The following is a 22,455-nucleotide window of genomic DNA, read 5'->3' as shown; positions in this document are numbered from 1 at the left end:
GAACTGCCCTCCTTTAGCAGTCACAAGACACCTTCCAAGCACAGAGCGCCACACCCGAGCTTCACCTTTCCTGGTAACCTCGAAAATCTCTAGTCGGCTAGGGTTTCGGGCAGCAGCAAAATAGCAACACTTCTTGGCAAAATCTAGCCAGAACTAAACTCTCCAAACCCTTCTACCAACTAGGCAAGTGATTCTCTATAGCATAGAGAACCTATCTCTCCATACACTCTCTTGATTTTAGAGTGTACAGGAATGAAGAAAAATAAGGAAGAGGAACTAAACCTGCTCTGATACCAAGATGTAAATCAGTCCTCTAATATCAAGTTTAAATTCAGTGATTAGCAGAATAAAACAGATCTGAATAACTGTATAAGAGAAGATGGCAAAGAGAAGAAGTAAGAGAAGGAGTCAAATTAATTCTCCATTCTCCTCTAACCCTATTTTATTAAGATCTAAAAAATTAATGATGACAAGTATGCCCTTAAGTGGGTGGCCAGCTTGGCAGTTACATAAAGGAAATAAACAAGAATAAATAACAGGCCCATTAAGTGTGGCCCATCAACATAAAATAAAAGATATTACAAGAGAGGCTGTTAGGGCCCATTCGGCCCAATCTCTTTACAGTAGGGATCTTATTCAGAATCGCCATCCACAAAAGGAAGGTGACCTTAGATGGAGCATGGGCCTTCCAGATCCATCACCATTGAACAGGATAAGATCCCCTGACAATCATCAAATGGTAGCAAGATTTTGCTGAAAACACACCACAGTTGCACCTCAACCAAGTGAGCCATTAACTTCAGGTAGTGGTGGCAATTGGGCGGGTTGGGTTGGGTTTGGTTTGGGTTGAGTTTCAACCCAACCCATTTAACCCACCAACCCGTTAATGACCCAATTATGTAAAATTAAATGGGTTGGGTTCAACCCAAACCCGCTTTAACCCAATCCAACCTGCCCAAACCCATTAATCTTATATTTATGTACTCAAGTGGTGAAGGTTCAAATCACATTACATGCATTATTTTTACACAAGCAGCAAAGCCATTTAACTATGTTCAAGCTTCGGATTTGACAAACCACTTAGGTTCAAACTGGTCAGATCAACTTGAACTATCTAATTGGATTGTCTTTGAGCAAATCACATCAAGAGTGGTTGAACCGTTTAGATCTGGACCAATCCAGTCGGACCAGGTCCCAACTGAACCGGCTCGGACCAGACCCGAACAGATCGGGTTCAGTCCAATCGGGACCAAACCCAACCGGGCTGGTTCAGCTCAGTCGGGCCAGACCCTGGCTGGACCGATTCACTTCAATCGGACCGAACCGAGCCGGATTCGGGTTGGGTTGTATGGATACGAACCGAACCAATGATCCGAACCGGGCAAAGCAAGTGGGGTAGTTTAGTGTCTGGACTTCACCCAGTCCAACCCGCTTCGGCTTTGGGTTGACCCAGATCAGCTTGTGTCGGGTCGGACCAGGCCGTGTGAATAATGTTTGGACCGGACGACCCAAACCGAGTAAAGCAAGCGATACCGAGCCATCCCGTTTGAGGTCTATTTCAAATTCGAGTTGACCCAGATCAGTATATGTTGGATCAGGTCAGACTGCGTTGAACTGAACTGGACTTGGGTGAAATTGATTTGGATTTATGTTGGGTGAAGTGTGTTGATTCAAGACAAAACTAAATTGTCAACAATTAATAGAAAATTAATGCATTAATTATAAATTATTTGATTCAAATGAAGAAAATAAAAAAAAAAAGGCTAAGGAATTAATACTTATGTTTGTAATGGTTAATCCAACGGTTATCCACAACCCAACCCATTTAAATGGGTGGGTTGGGTGATGGGTTGATCACACAACCCGCCAAGTTAATGGGTGAGTTGGGCGGGTTAGATTCTGGGTGGGTTGGGCAGGTTGGGTGAAAAATTGCCACCCCTAACTTCAGGTTGGATGTGAGAGCCATGGAACCTCTCCAACAAAGATTATAAAGCATCAATTTCCCAAGCATTTAGGTTGTGTAAATTACGGCACCCACACCACCTGTGAACCCACTAGTTTCATTACAGTCCCTTAGGACCTTATTTATGGCAATTCCAAAAAGGTCTGGAAAAGCTTCACAAAAAGGTTGGTTACCACACCAAACATCTCTCCAAAATCTGATACAATATACAATCACCATTGTCAGGCTTCAGATTAACAAAGCTTCAGAAAACCTGCTGCAACTTCATGATCCTGTTATGGTCCCAAATGATAAAGTGCTTGGCTTGATGTATTCCAACAGTCTTAAGGCCTTCCAATTTCTTGTGCTTTGGACTTCCAGGTGACTGTAGAGTTTGGACTTCTGATTATGTCGATTTATCTTGTGCTTCCTTCTTTAAAACTCTATCTTCAACCACCCATTCCCTTATGATGCTTCTTATGAAACCATTGACAGGATCACACCCAACAAAGCATTTCACATGAACATTAACATTTATGAGATTCTACAAAAAGAAGACATAACTGGCAGATTTCACTATATATGTATTTTTATGTAAAGCAGGTTGTGGTTGTGACACTGTTTTCCACTTACTAGTCTCCTACCCTTGTGACACTGTTTTCTACCTCATTCTTTACCCCACCAAAGAAGAGGGGAAGGATTCTTTGGAGATGTACAAGGGCAACCATTCTTTGGTTGGTTTTAAAGGAGAAAGAGCTCAAGAACATTCAAACAAATATTCATAAAAAAAAGAACATTCAAACAAAGGAAGCAGTGATAAAAAGATATTTTGTATTGGATGCTACAGACTTCAAATATGGTGTTAGATATAAATAATAAAAGATTTACCACAAAGTTACAAAATTAAATTATAACACTTTTAAGGAAATTGTCATCCATCGTTTGTATGATGCATCTAACTAGATATTTCACTTCATTAGCAAAGAGCAAGAACCATTTTAATCTGCTACTGCTATGTGATATATAGATAAGTTGATTATATATGCACTACTTCATGTGTTTTCCATACTATCTGCAAAGAAATCCATATATAGTGCTACTGGTTGGTAACTACCTGATTAAGGAATTTTGCTACTGGTAGGTGATTGCCCAACTGAGGAATTGTTTTGGAATGGTAGAATACTGATATGTTTCATTCTATTGCCAATGGGCATATTTATACAGTAAGCTGCTGCAATAAATAGAAAGAAAGAAAAATAGAAAGAAAAGAAAATAGAAAGAAGAAAAAATAGAAAGAAGAGAAAATAGAAAGTACAAAAATAGAAAGAAAAAATTTCTAAATCAATCCTTCCACAATCCTAGGAATATATACAATTCTATTTTCAGATCTGAACTAGTAACCCCACGTTCACTCCCCCTCAAGCTGGTGAATAGAGATCCTCCATTCCCAGCTTGGCTATAATTCTCCGAAAATCTGTACTATTGAGCCCTTTAGTAAGTACATCGGCCAGTTGTCCTTTTGTAGACACATAGGGAGTGCAAATCAACTTGCTGTCCAGTTTCTCTTTTATAAAGTGTCGGTCAATTTCGATGTGCTTCGTCCTGTCATGTTGAACAGGATTGTGAGCAATATTGATGGCTGACTTGTTGTCACAATATAGTTTCATATGCTCTTCTCGTGGAATCTTCAGGTCTTCTAAAATTATCTTCAACCAGAATAATTTACACACTCCTTGTGCCATAGCCCTGAATTCTACCTCTACACTTGACCGAGCCACTACATTTTGCTTCTTACTCCTCCAAGTGACTAAGTTTCCTCCTAAGAAGGTACAGTAACCAGAAGTGGACCGTCTATCTACTGGAGATCCTGCATAATCGGCATCTGTATATGCTTCAAGAGTCAGTCCTCCATTTCTTCTGAATAAAATTCCTTTTCCTGGATTGGCTTTCAAATAGTGCAGAATTCGATGAGCAGCCTGCAGATGAACTTCTTTAGGATTATGCATAAACTAACTTATTACGCTTACAGCATATGCAATATCCGGTCGTGTATGTGCAAGATAAATGAGTTCTCCAACTAGTCTTTGGAACATCTCCTTGTCTACACTTGCATTCTCGTTGGCTTCTCCAAGTTTATGATTGGGATCTATAGGCGTGGAAGCTGGTTTACATGCCATATTTCCTGTTTCTCTCAAAAGATCAACAACATACTTTTGTTGAGAGATAAAGATGCCTTGTTTAGAATGTGCAACTTCAATTCTGAGAAAATACTTTAGTCTCCCCAAGTCTTTTATCTCAAATTCTCTGGCAAGGTAGTTTTTCAATGCTTCCTTCTCCTTTTTATCATTCCCAGTAACGATTATATCATCCACATAAACTAATAGTGCAGTAACTCCCCCTGAGGCTGTGTGTTTGATAAACAATGTGTGGTCACCTTGACTTTGCTTGTAACTTGTACTCAGCATTACCTTCGTAAACTTTCCAAGCCATGCTCTCGGAGATTGTTTGAGACCGTATAGTGCTTTCTTCAACCGACAAACTTTGTTCCCTTTAATGCCTTCTCCAAAACCCAGTGGAATGTCCATGTATATCTCCTCTTCTAGATCACCATGGAGAAATGCATTTTTTACATCAAACTGTTGCAAATCCCAATTATAGTTAGCAGCCAACGACAGTAACACCCTTATTGTATTCATTTTAGCTACTGGGGCAAAAGTCTCCTGATAATCTACCCCATAAGTTTGTGTATATCCCTTGGCTACCAGGCGTGCTTTGTACCTTTCTAATGACCCATCAGATTTGTACTTAATTATGAACACCCATTTACAACCTACCGTCTTCTTGTTTCTTGGTAGATCCACAACTTCCCATGTGTTGTTTTTTTCTAATGCCTCCATTTCCACTCTCATGGCTTTTCTCCACTCCTTATTAGAAAGTGCCTCGGCTAGAGTATTAGGAATTGGAATGGTGTTAAGGCTAGCTAGAAAACTTTTTATGGGATTTAGAGAATCTTTGGAATGATACATATTTGGCTAAAGGGTACAATGGGCGTTTGGTACATTCTCTGGTTCATTTTCTCAGTGCAATAGGTAGGTCATACTCATACTCAGACTGTGAAGGTGTAGGTTCAGGTTCTAAGCATCCCTCAGTTCTAGGATTAGGAGTTGAATCTTGGACTTGCACAGGTTGAGGATCTGGATTTTTCCTCCTAGAGTAAACCTGCATATATCTCACATTATCATGCACATCATTCGTGGGGTTAACAGTGTCCGAATTTGGTTCAATGATCGGGTTGTTTGACTCTTGTTGAGACTCGAGAATGTGGAGCTCAGAAGAATGTGACTCAGAGGGATGTGATTCTTGACGATTGAATGTCTATGAGGAGGGTAATATATCTAGGGAGAGTAGATCTGAGGCCTTATCTTCCATTAATGAGGGCTCCCCCTGAAGATAAGGTTGAGCGAAAAAAGATTTTCCTTCCTCAAATGTGACATCAATGGAGGTTAGAATTTTCTGCTGGTTGGATGATAACATTTATAACCTTTCTGAGTTGGGGAATATCCCAAGAAGACACACCTGATTGCTCGTGGGTCTAATTTTCCCTTATTATGGACATGAACAAAGGCAGTGTAGCCAAAAATTCTTGGTGTGAGATTATTTGAGGCTCGAATATCAGGGTAAAATTGAGAAAGGACTTGTATTGGGCTTCGGTTGTCAAGAACTTTAGATGGTAGTCTATTTATGGTGTAGGCAACATTAAGGACAACTTCCCCCCAATATTGTTTTGGCACCTGATTTTGAAAGAGAAAGGCTTGGGTGGTTTGCAAAAGATGGCCATTTTTTCTCTCAGCTACCCCATTCTGTTGGGGAGTGTTAACACAGGAGGATTCATGCACAATGCCTTCTTTCTGAAAAAATGGGGACAGATTCTGATTAAAATAATCTGTAGCATTATCAGATCGAAACCTTTTAATTCTCACACCAAACTGAGTTTGGACCATGTTATGAAAGTTGGAAAGAATCGTACCCACACCAGATTTAGACTTAAGAAGAAAAATCCATGTGCCCCTAGTGCAATCATCAATAAAGGTGATGAACCATCTGGAACCAGTAATGTTGGGAATTTGAGAAGGGCCCCATATATCCGAATGAATCAAATAAAAAGGAGTTGAAGATCTTTTATTGCTGATTAGGAAAGAAACCCTTTTGTGCTTAGCAAGTTCACAAACATCACAATGAAAGGTTTCAACATCAATTCCTTTAAACAAGGAAGGAAGCATTGTTTTTAAAATAGGAAATGAAGGATGACCAAAACGGAAATGATGACGCCAAATTAAATCTTTATTGGAGGTAGATAAGAATGACTCGTGTGTGACATGCATAACAGTGTGAGATGATTTGCTGGTTGCTTCAAGGTAGTAGAGTCCATCTCTTTCCTTAGCAAGTCCAATCTTCTTCCCCGAAACCTGGTCCTGAAATACACAGTAAGAAGGGAATAACACAACATTGCAGTTCACATCCTGGGTGAGTTTATGTATAGAGATAAGGCTAGTGGATAACTTAGGAACATGAAGCACATTTTTAAGTAATAGGGATGGAGTAATTTGAATATTCCCAACCCCTGCCACTGTGGTGAAAGAACCATCAGCAACAGAAAATTTTCTATTACTAGGACAGGGTGTATAGGTGAGAAAATGTAGTGAAGAGGGTGTCATGTGGTCAGTAGCTCCAGAATCAAGAATCCATGGAAAAACACTAGCTGAGGCATGTAATCCTAGAGATAAAGACTCACCTGAGAGAGCAAGAGAGGTAGAACCACTTCCTGGTTTCAAGGATTTCAGGAAGCACCTTAGCCTTTCAATTTCTTCATCATTAAATGGTCCCTGACTTGAGTGTTCATGCTGCAGGGTTGTGGAGACATTATGGGCCTGTTGAACTCCTTTTGAAACTCCTCGATTTCCCCATTCCATGCTGGATGTGGGAGGTTTCCCAGGAAGTTTCCAGCACCGATCTTTCGTGTGTCTGGGCTTCTTGCAATAAGAGCACCAGAGGTTATCGTTAGAGTCACGGGTGGTTGTGTCACGAGCCAAGTTGTGATTGTTCTCACCCTTTGAACCACTGTAACTTCTTCCCCTTGCCACCATGGTTGAGCCTTCGGGATCTTTAGTCTCAAGCATGATTCCACGGCAGCTTTCCTCAGCTCTGACAAGGGCTATGACTTCATTCAATGGAGGCACTTCTTCTTTGCCAAGAATTTGTATCCGGACCTGATCAAATTCAGCATTCAGTCCGACCAAAAAATCATACACCCTATCTCTTTCAATAAAATTCTTCAAGATCACAACATCATCTGCGCACTGTCTCAAGAACCCGATAATGATTAAGTTCATGCCATAAATTTTGCAACAGAATTGCATACTCTGTAACACTCCTGCTCCCTTGTTTGGCCGCCACAGTCTTCACTTTGACCTCGTAGACACGAGCAGCATCATGGGCTTTGGAATAGGTTTGTCGGACAGTATCCCAAATAGCCTTTGCAGAGGGAAGAAACATATAAGTATCACTGATCTCGGGTGTCATTGAACTCTACAACCATGACATAATCATGGAGTCCTCTTTGTCCCAAGCATCAAAATTTGGCTCGCCCAACCTTGATCCTGTTCCAAGGAGGTGACTAATTTTTCCTTTTCCCCTCAAATAGGTACGCACTAGTTGTGACCACTTCAAGTAATTTTGGCCATTCAGTCTATATGTTGCCTGAATATTCTGCAAATCACCAGTGTGAGGATGAGAATTTGTTGCTCCTTCATTGGTTTGGACGGGAGCACTTGTTGCAGTCATGTCGGACATTGTTAATGGAGGAAAAATAAGGCCAGCAGGAAAGGAGAATAAAGGAACACTTCTGGTTATAGATCAACACTGAAGGCTAGAAGAGAAAAACACAAAAAACTGGCAATGAAGGCCGAAAAAATCTCATGGTTGACAAACCTAGAGCTCTTATACCATGTTTTGGAATGGTAGAATACTGATATGTTTCATTCTATTGCCAATGGGCATATTTATACAGTAAGCTGCTGCAATAAATAGAAAGAAAGAAAAATAGAAAGAAAAGAAAATAGAAAGAAGAAAAAATAGAAAGAAGAGAAAATAGAAAGTACAAAAATAGAAAGAAAGAAATAGAAAAAAAAAACTTTCTAAATCAATCCTTCCACAATCCTAGGAATATATACAATTCTATTTTCAGATCTGAACCAGTAACCCCACGTTTTCCAACAGGAATAAATTTCATTTGATAGAAAGTGTGATTGCTTATTACTCATTTACCTGTATAAAGATGAATTGCCAAAATTTCGCCTTAGGAACTTCGCAACAAGTTCAAGAGCTCGGCAAAGTACAGGTATCAAAGCAACTGCCATAAGGCTTAATATTAGAATATACTATGAAAGACCCAATTCAAATTTAAGTACATGCAACCCAATAAGCAAAAATAAATAAAGATAAAACCATTTCAAAACGATCTGGCCAAGTGATGCGCACATTTAATTTGAAGATGGGAGGTCACAAACATAAGGCAGTAGAGAAAGTAGATAAAATCTTTGGTCGTGATCACTAATTGAAACCATACTTGGACAGCCTGCAGATTCCATGCCCTAGGTTTCTGAAAAATGAAAGAAAGAAAGAAAGAACTGATTAATGCAAAAAGATAAAAAGATGAACAAATCAAATAGGGTAGCATGGGTTTCAATGGTAAAGTTACCCCATATAATGAATACAAGGAATACAACGAGGAACATGCTGTGCCTATAAAAGACAAACGATATGCTCTATTGGAGAGATTTTTAGACATAATTGGAAGGACAGCAAGCATGCCAACAACAAAAATCTGCAGAACAACCAATACAAGGTCATTAGTAAATGGAAAAGGAAGTCATGAGCAAAGCAAAAAACACATATCAGTTGCATGTCTTGTCCTGTAAACCCAGAATTGCCATCAGAGTGCCAATGGTTAAAAAAACCTCAATATAGAAACCAATTTATTATGCTAGATTGCTTCAACAGTCCTTGAGTGCCAAGAGAGTTTCTATCGAAACAATAACGATCAAAAAGAAAAATTAAAAAAAAAAAGAACTTTCAACAAAACTGCTTGAGTGCTATTATAGTTTGCTTTGTTTAATCAGATCCAACTTGGATTGGTCCATTTCCCATTTTGTCAACTATACTACATATCATTAACACCTGATCTAGCAAAACCCATTTACCCAAAGTTGGACCTTCAATTTCTCATTCTGTATGCTGCGAAGTAATTACAGTTAGGGGTGGCAATTTCAGACCCGACCTGCTGAACTTGCCCAACCCACCCATTTAAAGTTTCACAATCCCCTTCCGCCTCCACATTTCTCATTTCTATCAACCTAATCAACTTTAAACCTTGAATCAGTGCCATTAGTTCATCCCTTGATGAAATAACTGAGGAAGATATTACCACTGTGATCCCTTATTACTTCCCCCCAATACCCAACTCCCCTGGGTTTCCATGACAGCACCCATCAAGTTAAATTTGAGTTTCCCAAATGTTGGTTCCATTAAGCTACATGTTGATGTCTTCTAACTTGGAAGCCAGCAATAACCTGCCAACCTCTTAATATGTCATTTAAAGAAACTCCTTTGAACACATCACATATAGCAGCCCAATGAGCTACTCTTTATCAATGTGCGCTCAATCAACTCCTCCACTCTCTTTTATTTTTCCTTGAAAATTCTAGCATTTCTTTTACACAAATTCCCTGTAGAATCACTTCATACGCATTGCCATAGAATCTTTTGCCTCCGTGTTTACATCAGTTCTGGAAGGGTACGCTTTCCAACATTTAGCCAAGTTTACTTGAAACCTTCAAAAGTTTAGTTTATGCATAAATAAAGAACAATGGCTAACAAGAAAGATGGAAGTAAATTTAAGTTGGTATAAGCGTGGTTCTAATTCCTTTGCAGATGCCTTAGCCAAACAAGGGGTGGGGCAAGAGACTCTGTTCTGGGCACAACTGTAAGATAGGGGTCTTGTAATGGGGAGAGATAAGTGATTTTATCTCTTCTTGACTCTGCATCGTATCATAACTCTTTGTATTATTCTACCTTCTTTAAAAAATAAAGAACCATGGCAATTCAGGACAAAACTACAATTTTTTATAATTTTTGTAGTGAGAAAAAGAAAACCTGAAATTTGTTTTACTATTTCCCTTCCTAATTGCTTAGGATATCAAACACCAAGTTCATACATAATACCTACATTTCTATCATCTCTCAGCCTCTCCTGATAACACAATTTGATCACAAGTTTGAACTTCAGAGATAAATACTCTACTGGACCCAACAAAGTTCTATCCCCTGATGCACAATCCTATTTTGTAATTTCCACTCTATAAAGCAACATATCCAACGTCAAATCATGAATACTATAAAAGAAACCATATGCAAACAAAAATTTTATATCTGGTATTATTTGAGCCTGATAAAACTCATTAAGGGTCCATTTGATGACAGCTAAAGTGGCTGAACTGAATGGCTTATTGCTTTGTCTTTTAGTGGATCAAATAATTAAATAATAAAATATTCAAAAGCAGAATAATTAACCCAATTTCAGCTTGAGATGAAGGAATTCACAAGGGGTATGTGTGTGTGTGTGTGTGTGTGTGTGGATGCAGTTTGCCAGTTTCACATGCTTATACAGATTATTAAAAAGAAAACAAACTATTTTGGTTGCAATTTCATATATGAAAGCTAAGGCATGAAAACATGCATAGTTGTACATTTGTACAGATATTTGTGTGCATGCACATGCAAATTGTCCATTTTTTTGTACCCAAGCATTCACTGAAAACTGTATGGTTTGTTGGTCCAAGCGCAGAAAAGTCGAGTTCATGTTTGGTGTTGCTGAAGCCCTTGATGTTCTGGAAGTTGACCCTACACCAAAATTTTGGGTTAAAAATAAGTTAAAATGAATGCAAACGAAAAGAAAGAAGAAAGTGTTATGGGTATCTTCTTTTGGCACTGCCATTCATGTAGTTCTTTTGTTAGATGCAGAGTAGAAACAGTGCCTTAACAGCAGCTACAACTTCTTGCTACCTGAGCTCCATGGTCGTGCCTGTTCATTTGTAGATGAGGCTGAGGATTGTGCAGATGATCTTGCTGACTGAGAAGAGTTTGTTGAAGAAATTGTCTCAACCACAAAATCAGGATCCTACTCATGTGACAGAACAAACAAGGAAGAACTAATAGTTAGAAAACATGTTATTTCTACACGACTTTGGAAATTCATAATAACAACCAAAAGGAGATAGATAGATAGATAGAGAGAGAGAGAGAGAGATTTCAAATATTAACATTTTTTTTAAATATCAGAATGCACATAGTACCCAATCTATGACACCCAGATACCTGTACAAGGGTGCCATATTGTGTCAGATACTTCAACTTCTAGTGTAAATTTCATATCCAATACCATATCCAACCATGCCCTTGCCGTATCTGGGTAACATAACACCGAAACTTCTAAGCATTCTATACTTAAGCAATAGGATTACAATTCAGTACCAATGAATCAATGATCAATTTGTCCTGTGCTTTAGAGATACAATGGTAATTTTCCCTTGCTTTGGACCTTAAATGTACAAATAATAAGGTTATATACAACTTGTTTTTCTTATTTTCTTATTTATATTTTTATCTTGTATTTTGGAGTGGGAGTTGTTCTTTTAAGAAGCTAAGGAGTTATTTATTTGTTAGGGGCTGTGGTATTAGGGGATTTTCCTTTCATTTGTCTCAGACTCCCAGTGATATCTGTGATGCAGCTTGGGATCAGTTATGGAATGTGAAGGCAATATTGAGACAGTTTGAGGTGGTAACAGGTCTGCGAATTAACATCTTGAAGAGTGAATTGATGGCTGTTGGGGAAGTGACAAACCTGAAACTACCCTCCAAATATTTGGGCATGCCTTTGGGGGAAAACTGCAAATCAAAGGCCATCTGGGAACCCATACTGGAGAGTAGATAGAAAATTAACATCTTGGAAGACCAAGTACTTGTCCAAAGGAGGAAAAGCCACTCTAATTAAAAGTGTGTTGTCATCCCTTCCTGTATTCCATTTATCTTTATTTCCAACCCCAGCCAAGTGGGCGGCAGTGTTGGAAAAGAGAATGAGAAACTTTTTGTGGAGAGGATGGAAGGAGGAATCAAAATGTCACTTGGTAAACTGGAAGAAAATCTGTAGCTCTAAAGAAAATGGGGGCCTTGGGATCAGATCAGTGAGAGATGTGAACATCGCTTGGAAAAATAGCTATGGAGATTCAATGTGCAGTCAAACAGCTTGTAGAGAAGGATAGGTGTGGCTAAATATGGGTCTAGTAGGGAGTGGGAGACAGAAGAGGTTAGATCAGCATACGGTTGTTCAAACTGGAAGGCAATTCAGAAAGTACAACATCAGTTTCTGAAGGGCATCAAGTATAAAGTGGGAAATGACCAGAGGGTTCTGTTCTGGAAGGATCTCTGGTGTGAAGAAGGACCTTTAATGACTTTCTTTCCTGATTTGTTTGAAATAGCCACAAATAAGAATGCTACTGTAGCTGAGTATTTGGAAAGACAGAATGGACACTGCATATGGAACCCCCAATTCAGAAGGAACCTGAACGACTGGGAGGTGCCGTCACTGATCAGCTTGCTGCAGATTCTATATGATTCAGAAACGTCTGGTCCAGGGGAAGAAAAAAGATTGTGGAAGTTAGAGAAGTCGGGTAGCTTTTCTGTAAGATCCTTTTTTCAAATCTGTAGCAAGGGAGGAGACCACACCATTTCCAAGTGACAGGATTTGGATTAAAGCTGTTCCTTCTAAACTGGCCTTCTTTGTCTGGTCAGCAATGCTGGACAAGATTCTAACAAAGCAAAATCTAGTCAGACGAGGTCTAGAGGTGGCAGATTTGGATTGCCTCTCATGCAATGGTAATGTGGAGTCTTTTGGTCACTTACTGATTCAATGTGAATTTACTCATTGGATCTGGTTAAGGGTAGTAGGTGCATTTGATGTAAAATGGTGCTTCCCAGCTGAAGTGAAGGGTTTCATTGAGGCATGGCATCTAGAAGGTTTAAGTAGAGCTGGAAAGGTAGCATGGAGCATACTTCCTTCAGCAGTGTTATGGGCTGTGTGGAGTGAAAGAAACAGGAGACTGTTTGAAGGGACTCAGGCTTCAAAGGAAGAAATCCTATGTAAAATTCTGAGGATGGCTCATTCTTGGTTGGAAGTTCACCCTTTGTTTAGAAATAGACATCCTAGTTCTTTCTAGGATTCGTTTTTTTTTTTTTTTGTAAGGAAAAGTTAGTTGTTTTTTGGGTTTTTGGCTGTAGGGAGCAAATTGTATATGCTCTGTTCAGTTTCTCATTGTAAGGGGTTCATTGTTGGCTTTTTGATTGAATGAAATACTTTACATTACAGTTCAAAAAAAATTCTTGTCACTTGGGATTGTAGTTATACTTCCTCTTCTTTTCTATTTGATAAAAAATTTAATTTACTATAAAAAAAAATAAGGTGATATAAACCATCATCTGCTGGTCCAAGCAATCCAGGACCTCGGGAAGGTTGGACTGGATTAGGACCTAACCTTCGTGATTTTTGGCACAAAGTGGTCACTCTCAGACTCAAAACCCTTATTCCAACACTTGTCAGCCCTAGATAAAAAAGCGATAATCAAAATAACATAGTTTCAATAATTTACCATACACTGGATAAGTAAGAAGCAATAATCCTGGCATTGAAAGTGATATACAAGTTGGATTGAAACCCTACAAGTTTCAGGAGGTTTTTAGAGGTCCAAAAGCAATGCCCAAACGGAAACAACCAAATGAAATATCTGACTTATCCATTATCCAAAGAATTTGATTTACATTGCCAATAAAATTCTACACTATAGAAATGCAAGTTCTGAAATTAAAAGAAGAAAAGACAAGATGGACGGATAGAATTCTTGTGGTATAGTTCTATTTCAATGACAAAAGAGATAACCCAGAACAACAGAAACGATAACCAGCAATTCATACGGAGGAAAGAAACAAAAGCTTATACTAGCAATCAGCGAAACCCATATTAAGTAAATAAAAGAACATAAAGTAACCAGAATCTCCATAATTCGATTAAGTATCTAATCAAAGATCCTATTTCTAGAAACTGAAAACAAAACGGAAAATGAAATCCCATAAACCAAGATGAGTTTAGTAGTCTTCAGTTCTAATTCCATTAGAAGCATTCAAATCAAGAAAGAAGAAAATGCATAGAGTAAAACAAGGAAATGGGTGCTTTATACTAACAATGTAACGCTGGTAGAACTTGCGCTTGAAGTGATCGACTACGTCAGACCGAGCTGCCATCTGGGGAGGAATAAGTATGTTGGACCAGTAATCCGCCCATCGTGGGTCGTTCTCGTAGTCATATGAGACCGCTGCAATCCTCTTTGAGCGCTGTGGATCTTCCCCCATTACTCTGGGCGCGTGTGCGGCTCTCGTTATTCTCTCTCTCTCTCTCTCTCTCTATTTCTCCCTCTCTATGTGTCTGTGTGACTGTGTTGATAAAAAGTAAAAAAGAGAACGACCTTCGAGTCTCCGACGGCTTCCTTTGTTTCTTTCTGCTTCGGAAGTCTCTCTGTGTCTGACAGTCTAGGCACCTTAAGGAATTAATCAACGGTAGTTAACTGTTGGAAGTTAATTAATGTTCTACTCCTGAGACACCAAATCTAACCGATCGGAGGGTAGAGTCGGGTAGAGGTGAACCCGAACCCATCAACCCAACCGGATTTGTTGAACCCTCAAGCCTATCCTTTCTTTCTTGGATTGAGTTATGAACATATTAATACATATAATTGCATATATTTCAGGTTCAACTTGTTAAGGCTTCAACCAACCCAGTCCGAAATTAAGTTAGGTTTATATTTCTTAACCTTCAACCCAATCCAACCCAACTTGAATTTTTTTTCAACTTTTGGACTGGGGCCAATCCGGCCCAATTTGCACTGGTGTGGCTTGTGCGGAATCTTCCGAGTTATGTATCAAAAATAAAACGACCCATATGGTGTAATCATCTTCTCCAGTGCCGAAAAGTCTACTACTAAAAAAAAGTTGATTTGTGGCTTAATATAAAGGGTAAAAAGACTTAAACTTCCCCCCGAGATTTCTCTTAAATACTGAAACATCACTTTTCTTTTTAAATTGAACTAATACCTCTCCTATAAGGTGATGTCATCAGACAAGAACCTCTCCTCCTTTAACACTCCATCATCCAGATCCCTTTCGAACAAGACCATATATCGCAGTTATTTTTTTTTTAAACCTAATTTTTCCCTTTACTGTTTTACTACCTTTTTACCTGTTATCAAAGCCAACCTCGAAGTTTTGTTTTGGACCTTTTGGTAGAAGGGCAAATCTCTTAGTATATCTTTGACATCGATGTATATACAATACGGTAGTGCTGATGTGTGGGTTGGAAGTATTGTTTTTTAAAATAATGGTGTTTTTTATTTTTCTTTTTTTTTGTTTAGAAATGTTGCTAAAATGTTTTCTGGAGCAACAACAATGTTTTCTATTTGGTATCAATGCTCCAGGAAACATTTTCAGCAATAGTACCTATTATCCAGTGTCATGTCATGTCTCTATCACTGCCACCTCATATTTCCTGTTGGTAGCAACCAGCTGCAATTCCCCTCGGGAAGGCATGGATTGGAGCACTGTTTTTTATGAAAAACAGTACCAAACAGGTAGGCATTTCTTTGAGCATTGTTTTTTCTGATGTGTTATTGTTTTCTGAAGCAACGACATTGATGCCAAACAGATGCTTAAACTACCTTTGTTAATTAACTAACTCTACCCTTATTATTTAACTATTAACTTTCCACAAGCAAACTTTCTCCGTTCAAAGGGGTGCAACTTAGATGGGCTCAGATTGGAGTTTTGTCAAATTTTAAATGAGCCCGGCCCAAAGCCCTAACTCGAAGCAATGTAAAATGCTAACTCAGGCCAACCCGAGTTGCACCCTATTCAAAAGCCTTCCATTCCTCAAGGGCCATTACTTGGTGTATTGGTAAAATCCCCGGATCAAAGGTAAGGGCTGTGTCCAATATATTCCTTCCAAGACCCTAAATAGCTGGAACCAACATTGGGTAATAGCCATTTTAGATCTCCAAACTCTCTAAGTACCCCATCACTAGAATTCTTGGAGAGGGATTAAAGAGTACATTAACGGCAACATAAACCACAAGACACCCTGCACCCAACATATTTGCATCCTCCATGGCACTGAAAGATGGCTTGAAGCATGGAGGAGATGCAGATGAAGGGAATTGGTTAGTAATCCTTTCTTCTCGCAAGAGGAATTAGATAGGGGTGAAGAGACTTGTCGCATTGTCTTGAACTTGCCTCAACTTATCATATAGGCTTCTTTTCTCATTAAAAATTGAAACTCTACTCTTCATTTAGAACTACAAAAGGTCTGTAATGGGGGTTTACATCTCTCTCTCTCTCTCTCATGTTCATGATGATAATACATTGACCAGACTATCTCTCACCCCATGGAGCTGGAAAAAAAAAAAAAGCAGTCTCTAGAAAACAAATGGTAGATTGGAGTCATTGTTTGCATGATGGGCGTTGAGCAGCACGGGACATCAATTCAGTAAGCTTTGAATTGGTAAGAGTAAAACGTGTTTCATCATTATCATCTTCTTGCGATTCCTCATTTCTTCCTCTTGACAATGAGCCATGCATCTTCAATTTATCTTCAAGATCAATGACTTCATCTAATCTTCTTATCACTCTTTCAAAGCAGAGATATCGCCCACCAGCTCCATTATCCATAGCTTCATAAACATGGATGTGTGCCTCTGCCACCTTTTGAGCATCTATAGTTGCTAAGATCCCTTGTTGCCACATAATGCTCCCACCTACATGCATTTGTTATTAAAATTCAGAACTAAAGGGTTTACCAGCACCAAAATATACTTGTTAGTAGCATTTGTTGTTTCTAAGTTCCAACATTGGGTAATAGTGGTTTTTTTTGCATTGATATGAACTTCAGTAGCTTAAGATGGTTTACCTTTAAGATAGGGTACAGAGGTTTCCATGTGAGCATTTGGAAATGTTGGATCCATGAGAAGGCCAGGGCACACAGCAACAAGATTCACTTTCAGCTCTTTGGACTTCCTCCAGGCAACCTTCTCTGCTGTTGTCTTCCCCAAGGCAAGCCAAAGCTGTTCCCCAATAACACAAAGAGACTGTGTTATAATAATTCATGACTAGAACACTCACAACCCCTTTGATCACATTATAGAGAAAAGACTGGTCTCTGATGTTAAATTGATTGTTTTGCCTAAAAAATGGATAGATCCCTTCCGTTGGTTGAATATGAGGAAAATAGCAAGAGCTGTGAATCTGTGATGCCATGCCATGTCTGAAAATTGAATTTGATACCTTGTTTTCTCTGCAGAATTCCTCATTACTCCAACAACTCTCATCAACTGGCCCTTGAGCTCCATCGCCCAGCCAGATTGAGGCAAGCAGAGAAGAAGTGAAAATGCATCTTTTCACATATGCTGCTCTCCCACAAGCTTCAATAACATTCTTTGCTCCTTCAGTCTCAAGAAAAGCCATTCTGTCCTGCAATTGAGACCAAACGCTTCTTTCTGAGATATAGGCAACTTCGTTCAGCTTCCAATATAAAGAAAAGAAAACAAAATTAATTGGGATTTCTTTCTAAGGGTCCATTTGGTTTGCAGTGGGAATTGGAATCAAACTCAGAATGGTTTATTCTCATAGTCTGTTGGTTGAGACAGGAATTGGAAGAAGAGTTGAAATAAATTGAAATGGGATTTCATTCCCAAGGGAGGGGAGGGAATGACCATTCCCTCAAATAGGAAAATGCCATTTCAGTAGGAATGAGAATAAGATTCAATTCCGCCCAACTAAACAGTTGGAATTGGAATAACCCATCCTAATTCCAATTCCGGACCCCGATTCCCATGAACCAAATGGGTCCTAAGAGTTATCTATATTCTATAATTAGATAATGCAATTTCCCAAGCATATTTGCATGAAACAGAATTGTCTGAAGGCCGGAGAGGCCATTGGTTCCAAGAATTAAAAAAAAAAAAAAAAAAACTCAGTCAAATAAATGCATATTTAATTCGTTTTAAAAATACAACGATTTTGAAGATTGAGAATAATGACTGAAGAACTCCAGTCTGAGAAAATTCCAATCGCATTCTCCTTGAAACAAATGGAGCTAATGCTCCGTTTGGGAAGAGTGTTCCAAACTGATTTTAAACAAAAGTTGGATGAGGCAATTAGTTGCTTTCTGATTTCTGGAGAACAGGTCTGAAGATCAATTGCCCATCCTAGCGAATATAAAAGTGCATCTATATCTATACCATATACCATATGAGGTGGATATTTGCCTTCGTTTCTGTGCAGACCATGAAAAGTTAAATGGCATATTTACTAGCATCTTATTACATAAGAGCTACTTGTAATGTCTTGTTTCCTCTGATTTCTGATTGATTTGTTACTTAGTATTTATCCCATGAGAAATGCCATGCTTGACCCAAAATCAGAGGTGCCAAGCTCTGGCTTATTTGGAAACTTATCCTTATTGATGTTTTATATGTTTTGTTATCCAAACCAATTATTTTAGTTGTTTCTCATTTATTGATTTGAAATTATCTTGATTTTTTTTTTTTTGTGAGCATTTATTTCTCCTTTCTACAAACCCCATATAAGAGATTAAGAGAGTATTAATTAGACACCTCATTTCTGAATAGGTTGATTATCAAGTCTTGCCTTTTTAAAATATTTAGATAAATTGTACTTGAAAAAAAAGCATTTACATTAGCGAATACCCCCCATATTTGTGCAAAGAGTGTGTAATTGACATTACCAAAATTTTGTAATAAAAGTTGTTAAGAAAATGGTTTTCAATACTGGTATCAAATCACTATTTGGTTACCTAGCCATCTAAAAAAATACAAGTTTTCCGGTATCATGTAATTGTATAATAAGATAATTATGATTGACCCAGTTTTTAAATCCACATCTGAAAAGACTAACTAATACGTTAGTTGGGTAATGGTATGACACTAGTGTTAGGTTTGTAATTGTTTGACAATTTGTTGTGTGCAACGTTAATTTGTCAAGCAGTCCAACAACGTTAATTTGGTGATTCGAGTCCGGATGCCAACCACGACACCATTTTGTGCCACCTGTTCTTAACGCAACGGGATTTAGTGATTTACTACCCACATCTGAATGGGACACGTTCCATACTTCCATATACATAGTTGTAGTGTCTAGTGGTTAAGGCGTGGGTAGGTTGTGGATAGTAGATCCGGAGTCGATTCATACTCAACATATATAATTAGTATACACAACTGCATTTTCTCGTGTTAAGTACAGGTGGCACAAAATTGTGACGTGGCCAGTTTCATTTTGTCATAACTATCAATTGGGACTGTAGTGAGTCTCCCATGCCAGAATATGAAAAGTACCTGTTGGTTTCATAAAATTGGTCAAATTTTTAATGTCCCAACAGAGCGCGCTACAACCCAATGAAGATTCAAGGGAATCATGGTAAGCCCAGCCCTTGTAAAATATGAATAAATGATGTAATTTACGTGATTAGTTTACATTTTCATTTAATATACAGAAAATATTAGAAAATGCACCGTAATTAAACTCTAAAACTTAAGCATCCCTGGCTCCCTGCTACTGCTACTGCTAGACACCCGGCCTCTCCAATCCGAGGAGTGAAATCCACGCCCCGACCCTAATTTTGATATTATAAATAAATAAATATATATATATATATATATATATATATTTATTTAATATTATTTGTATTATTTTAAATATTATTTATATCTAGACCTGTTCATGGGCCAGGTAGCCCAATGGGTCGGGCCGGGCTTGTACATGAACTTTAGCCCGTGGGTTTGACCTTGGGCCAAAAAGCCCGAGCCCGACTATTTTACGGGCCGGGCTCGGGATTTGTCACAAAAGCCCGGCCCGACCTGACATTTTGTATTTTATTGTAAACCCTAGCCGATTAACCTTTCCTATTCCCTCTTTTCATCTTTTATCTTTCTCTCTTCATTCTCACTCTCAATAACCGGCACGAATCCAAGCAAGCAGCCATTGTTCTCAGTCTCAAAGGTGACAGGCAAGCTCAGGCACCGGTAGACTCAGGCATCGGTCGTCTCTCTCTCTCTCTCTCTCTCTCTCTCTCACAGTTCTCACTCGCACGCATTCACATATTCTTAGGATTCAGGAACCGGCAAACTCAGGCACTGGCGCCACTAGTGAACTCAGTCGCCCCTCTCTCCGGCGATGAATCTTCTCTCTCTCTCTCTCTCTCCACCAGTCCTCTCTCTCTTGTCTCTCTCGCAGTTTTTCATTCTCATGCATTGTTGCATATTCTCAGGAACCAGTGAACTCAAGCATCGGCGATGGCGAACTCAGGCATCGGCGCCAGCCGCACCACTGGTGAACTCAGTCACCCTGCATTTCAGCCTCTGTTAGGTCGGGCTTCGGACTTTTTATGAGGGCTGACTCGGGCCTGGAAAAATCTTGTTAATGAAGAGCAAAAGCCCGGCCCGACCCATGAACAGCTCTATTTATATCTTAATATTTTTCATTTATTTTAAATAAATATTAAAAAATCTTTTAATTAAAATTTTGAAGATTCGGGTCCGGGGAACCCGGAGACTGGATATGGATACTATGTTCCCGAGATGGGATGGGTGGGGGACTAGGGGACGGGGGATTAATTTAAAAGTCGGGATGGTGCCCGACTCCGAACCCGCCCCGTTGTCATTGCTGGTAAAACCAGACCGTTTAAGGAAAGAAAGAATTCACCCGTAAGCGTTGATTGTTACGGCACGTTAGGAATTAAAGGAAGAAGAAGCCTTGCTATATATATAATGGCTGGACCCCACTGCTACAATTACAATAGTGCAGAAATGAAAATGGAAATTAATTATGGAAGAAGAGGAAGAACTAACCGAATATCCAGAGACACCAGCAGGATCGATGAAAGATGAAGTGTGGAAGACTGCATGACAACCTCTGAAGGCTTCACACAGACTCTGCAAATCTCCCATCTTCACCACCACCACACTCTCCAGCCCTCTCATCATCTCTTCCTCTTTTATTTGCTCTCTCACCTCCTCCACTTCCACTGTCCAGCAAGAACAACCCAAATTCAATTCAACATAAGCTAATTAAGTAGTAATTAACAGATATATATGGGAGAGGGAGAGGGAGACCTTGATTTTGAACGGTGGCCCGAACCAGATAACCACGAGCCAAGAGCTGCTTGAGGATGAGAGAGGCCAAGAAAGAATTGGCGCTTGTGACACAGATGAGCTTCCTCTCGCTTGTGCTCAAAGTACACGAAAACCAAGTGGCTGTGAGAGCGCATGGTTTTTGTCTGAAAGGTGTGAAGAGGGGAGCCTCCGCCTCCGGAATGACGATCTCGCCTCTGCAACCTCTGTCCATCGTTTCGTCGTCTTTGTCTATCTGTGTATTGTAGTCAACTATTGTGTTGAGACTAGAGGATGTGTATTTGAGAGCGAGCCACTCACTCATAAATCATGACCGGTGAATGGGTGGATGATACGCTTTTGAGTTGAGGCACGTGAGAGGGGGTTAGGTACAGATCAAAGCGCGCAAAAAGAGGTAGTTGGCTTGTTTACACTCTCTGTTTCTCAGTTTCATTGTATCTACGAGTCAAAACCCACACCACATCCACAAGTCCTTGTCCCAATCCCAAATTTGTGGGTCAAGATGGTTGCCACTTGCCATGAACCACTCACCTTGGAGTCTTCGACACCATTATAAGATACATCCAGAGCACCAAATCAGATCCACTTATACAGCACGGCATCCAGTCGCACATCACATCGGAAATATCTCCGTCACCCCCTTGATTTAAAGCATAATACAGGAGGAGGTGCAGTGTATTTATACGGAGACCGGATTTGCTCCTCACACCTGGCGCCTCACAGGCGCATCCTATCAAGCGAACATCTCCCGTATTTATTATTTATAATTCACGGGAGATGTTCTCAATACACGGTGCATGTGCTTGTGAGGCGCCCATTTGTGAGGAGCAGATCCCATCATATTTATACGCTGCCCTTTTTTGCGAGCTCCTCACACAGGGCGCCTCACATCAACCTCCAAGGTGAGTGAGATTCGAAGCAAGATCTGCTCTTCACAAATGGGTGCCTCACAGGTACATTCACCGTGCATTGGGAATATCTTCTATAAATAATAATTAATAAGTATGGGAGATGTTCCCAATGCATGATAGGATGTGCATGTGAGACATCTGTGAGGCGCCAGGTGTGTGGAGCAGATCCAATCTCGAGTGATTCGGCGGTTGCGCCCAATCATCTTAGGGCATTTTTTATGGATAAAATACTAATTTTCAAAATGCA

At 39.5% G+C, this 22,455-nt stretch overlaps 2 protein-coding genes across 3 annotated transcripts in view; both read right to left on the bottom strand.

The window, feature by feature from the left end:
• LOC104600817 (uncharacterized) overlaps positions 1-14,620 on the bottom strand; it is a 33,307-nt gene extending 18,687 nt beyond the window's left edge. For both annotated transcript variants that reach the window (XM_010263948.3, XM_010263955.3), the window contains exons 1-6: positions 14,291-14,620; positions 11,063-11,177; positions 10,800-10,900; positions 8,700-8,825; positions 8,480-8,600; positions 8,267-8,351 (exon numbers count right to left, since the gene is read on the bottom strand). In XM_010263948.3, coding sequence (XP_010262250.1) covers positions 8,267-8,351; positions 8,480-8,600; positions 8,700-8,825; positions 10,800-10,900; positions 11,063-11,177; positions 14,291-14,458 — 716 coding nt within the window. In that variant the 5' untranslated portion in view covers positions 14,459-14,620. The remainder of the gene's footprint in view (positions 1-8,266; positions 8,352-8,479; positions 8,601-8,699; positions 8,826-10,799; positions 10,901-11,062; positions 11,178-14,290) is intronic.
• Positions 14,621-16,409: 1,789 nt separating this feature from the next.
• On the bottom strand, positions 16,410-21,585 carry LOC104600804 (cinnamoyl-CoA reductase-like SNL6). Its single transcript, XM_010263944.2, has 5 exons — positions 21,280-21,585; positions 21,016-21,191; positions 17,435-17,620; positions 17,061-17,214; positions 16,410-16,908 (listed from the first exon to the last, which is right to left on the bottom strand). Exons 1-5 carry the CDS (start codon positions 21,509-21,511, stop codon positions 16,595-16,597), a joined length of 1,062 nt encoding a protein of 353 aa, XP_010262246.1. The 5' UTR covers positions 21,512-21,585; the 3' UTR covers positions 16,410-16,594.
• Positions 21,586-22,455: the final 870 nt, after the last annotated feature.

The sequence above is a fragment of the Nelumbo nucifera genome, chromosome 3, assembly GCF_055504915.1.
Source record: "Nelumbo nucifera cultivar China Antique chromosome 3, China Antique-T2T, whole genome shotgun sequence".
NCBI lineage: Eukaryota > Viridiplantae > Streptophyta > Magnoliopsida > Proteales > Nelumbonaceae > Nelumbo > Nelumbo nucifera.
The sequence above is the reverse complement of the archived record's forward strand: the minus strand, read 5'-3'. Positions and strand labels throughout refer to the sequence as shown.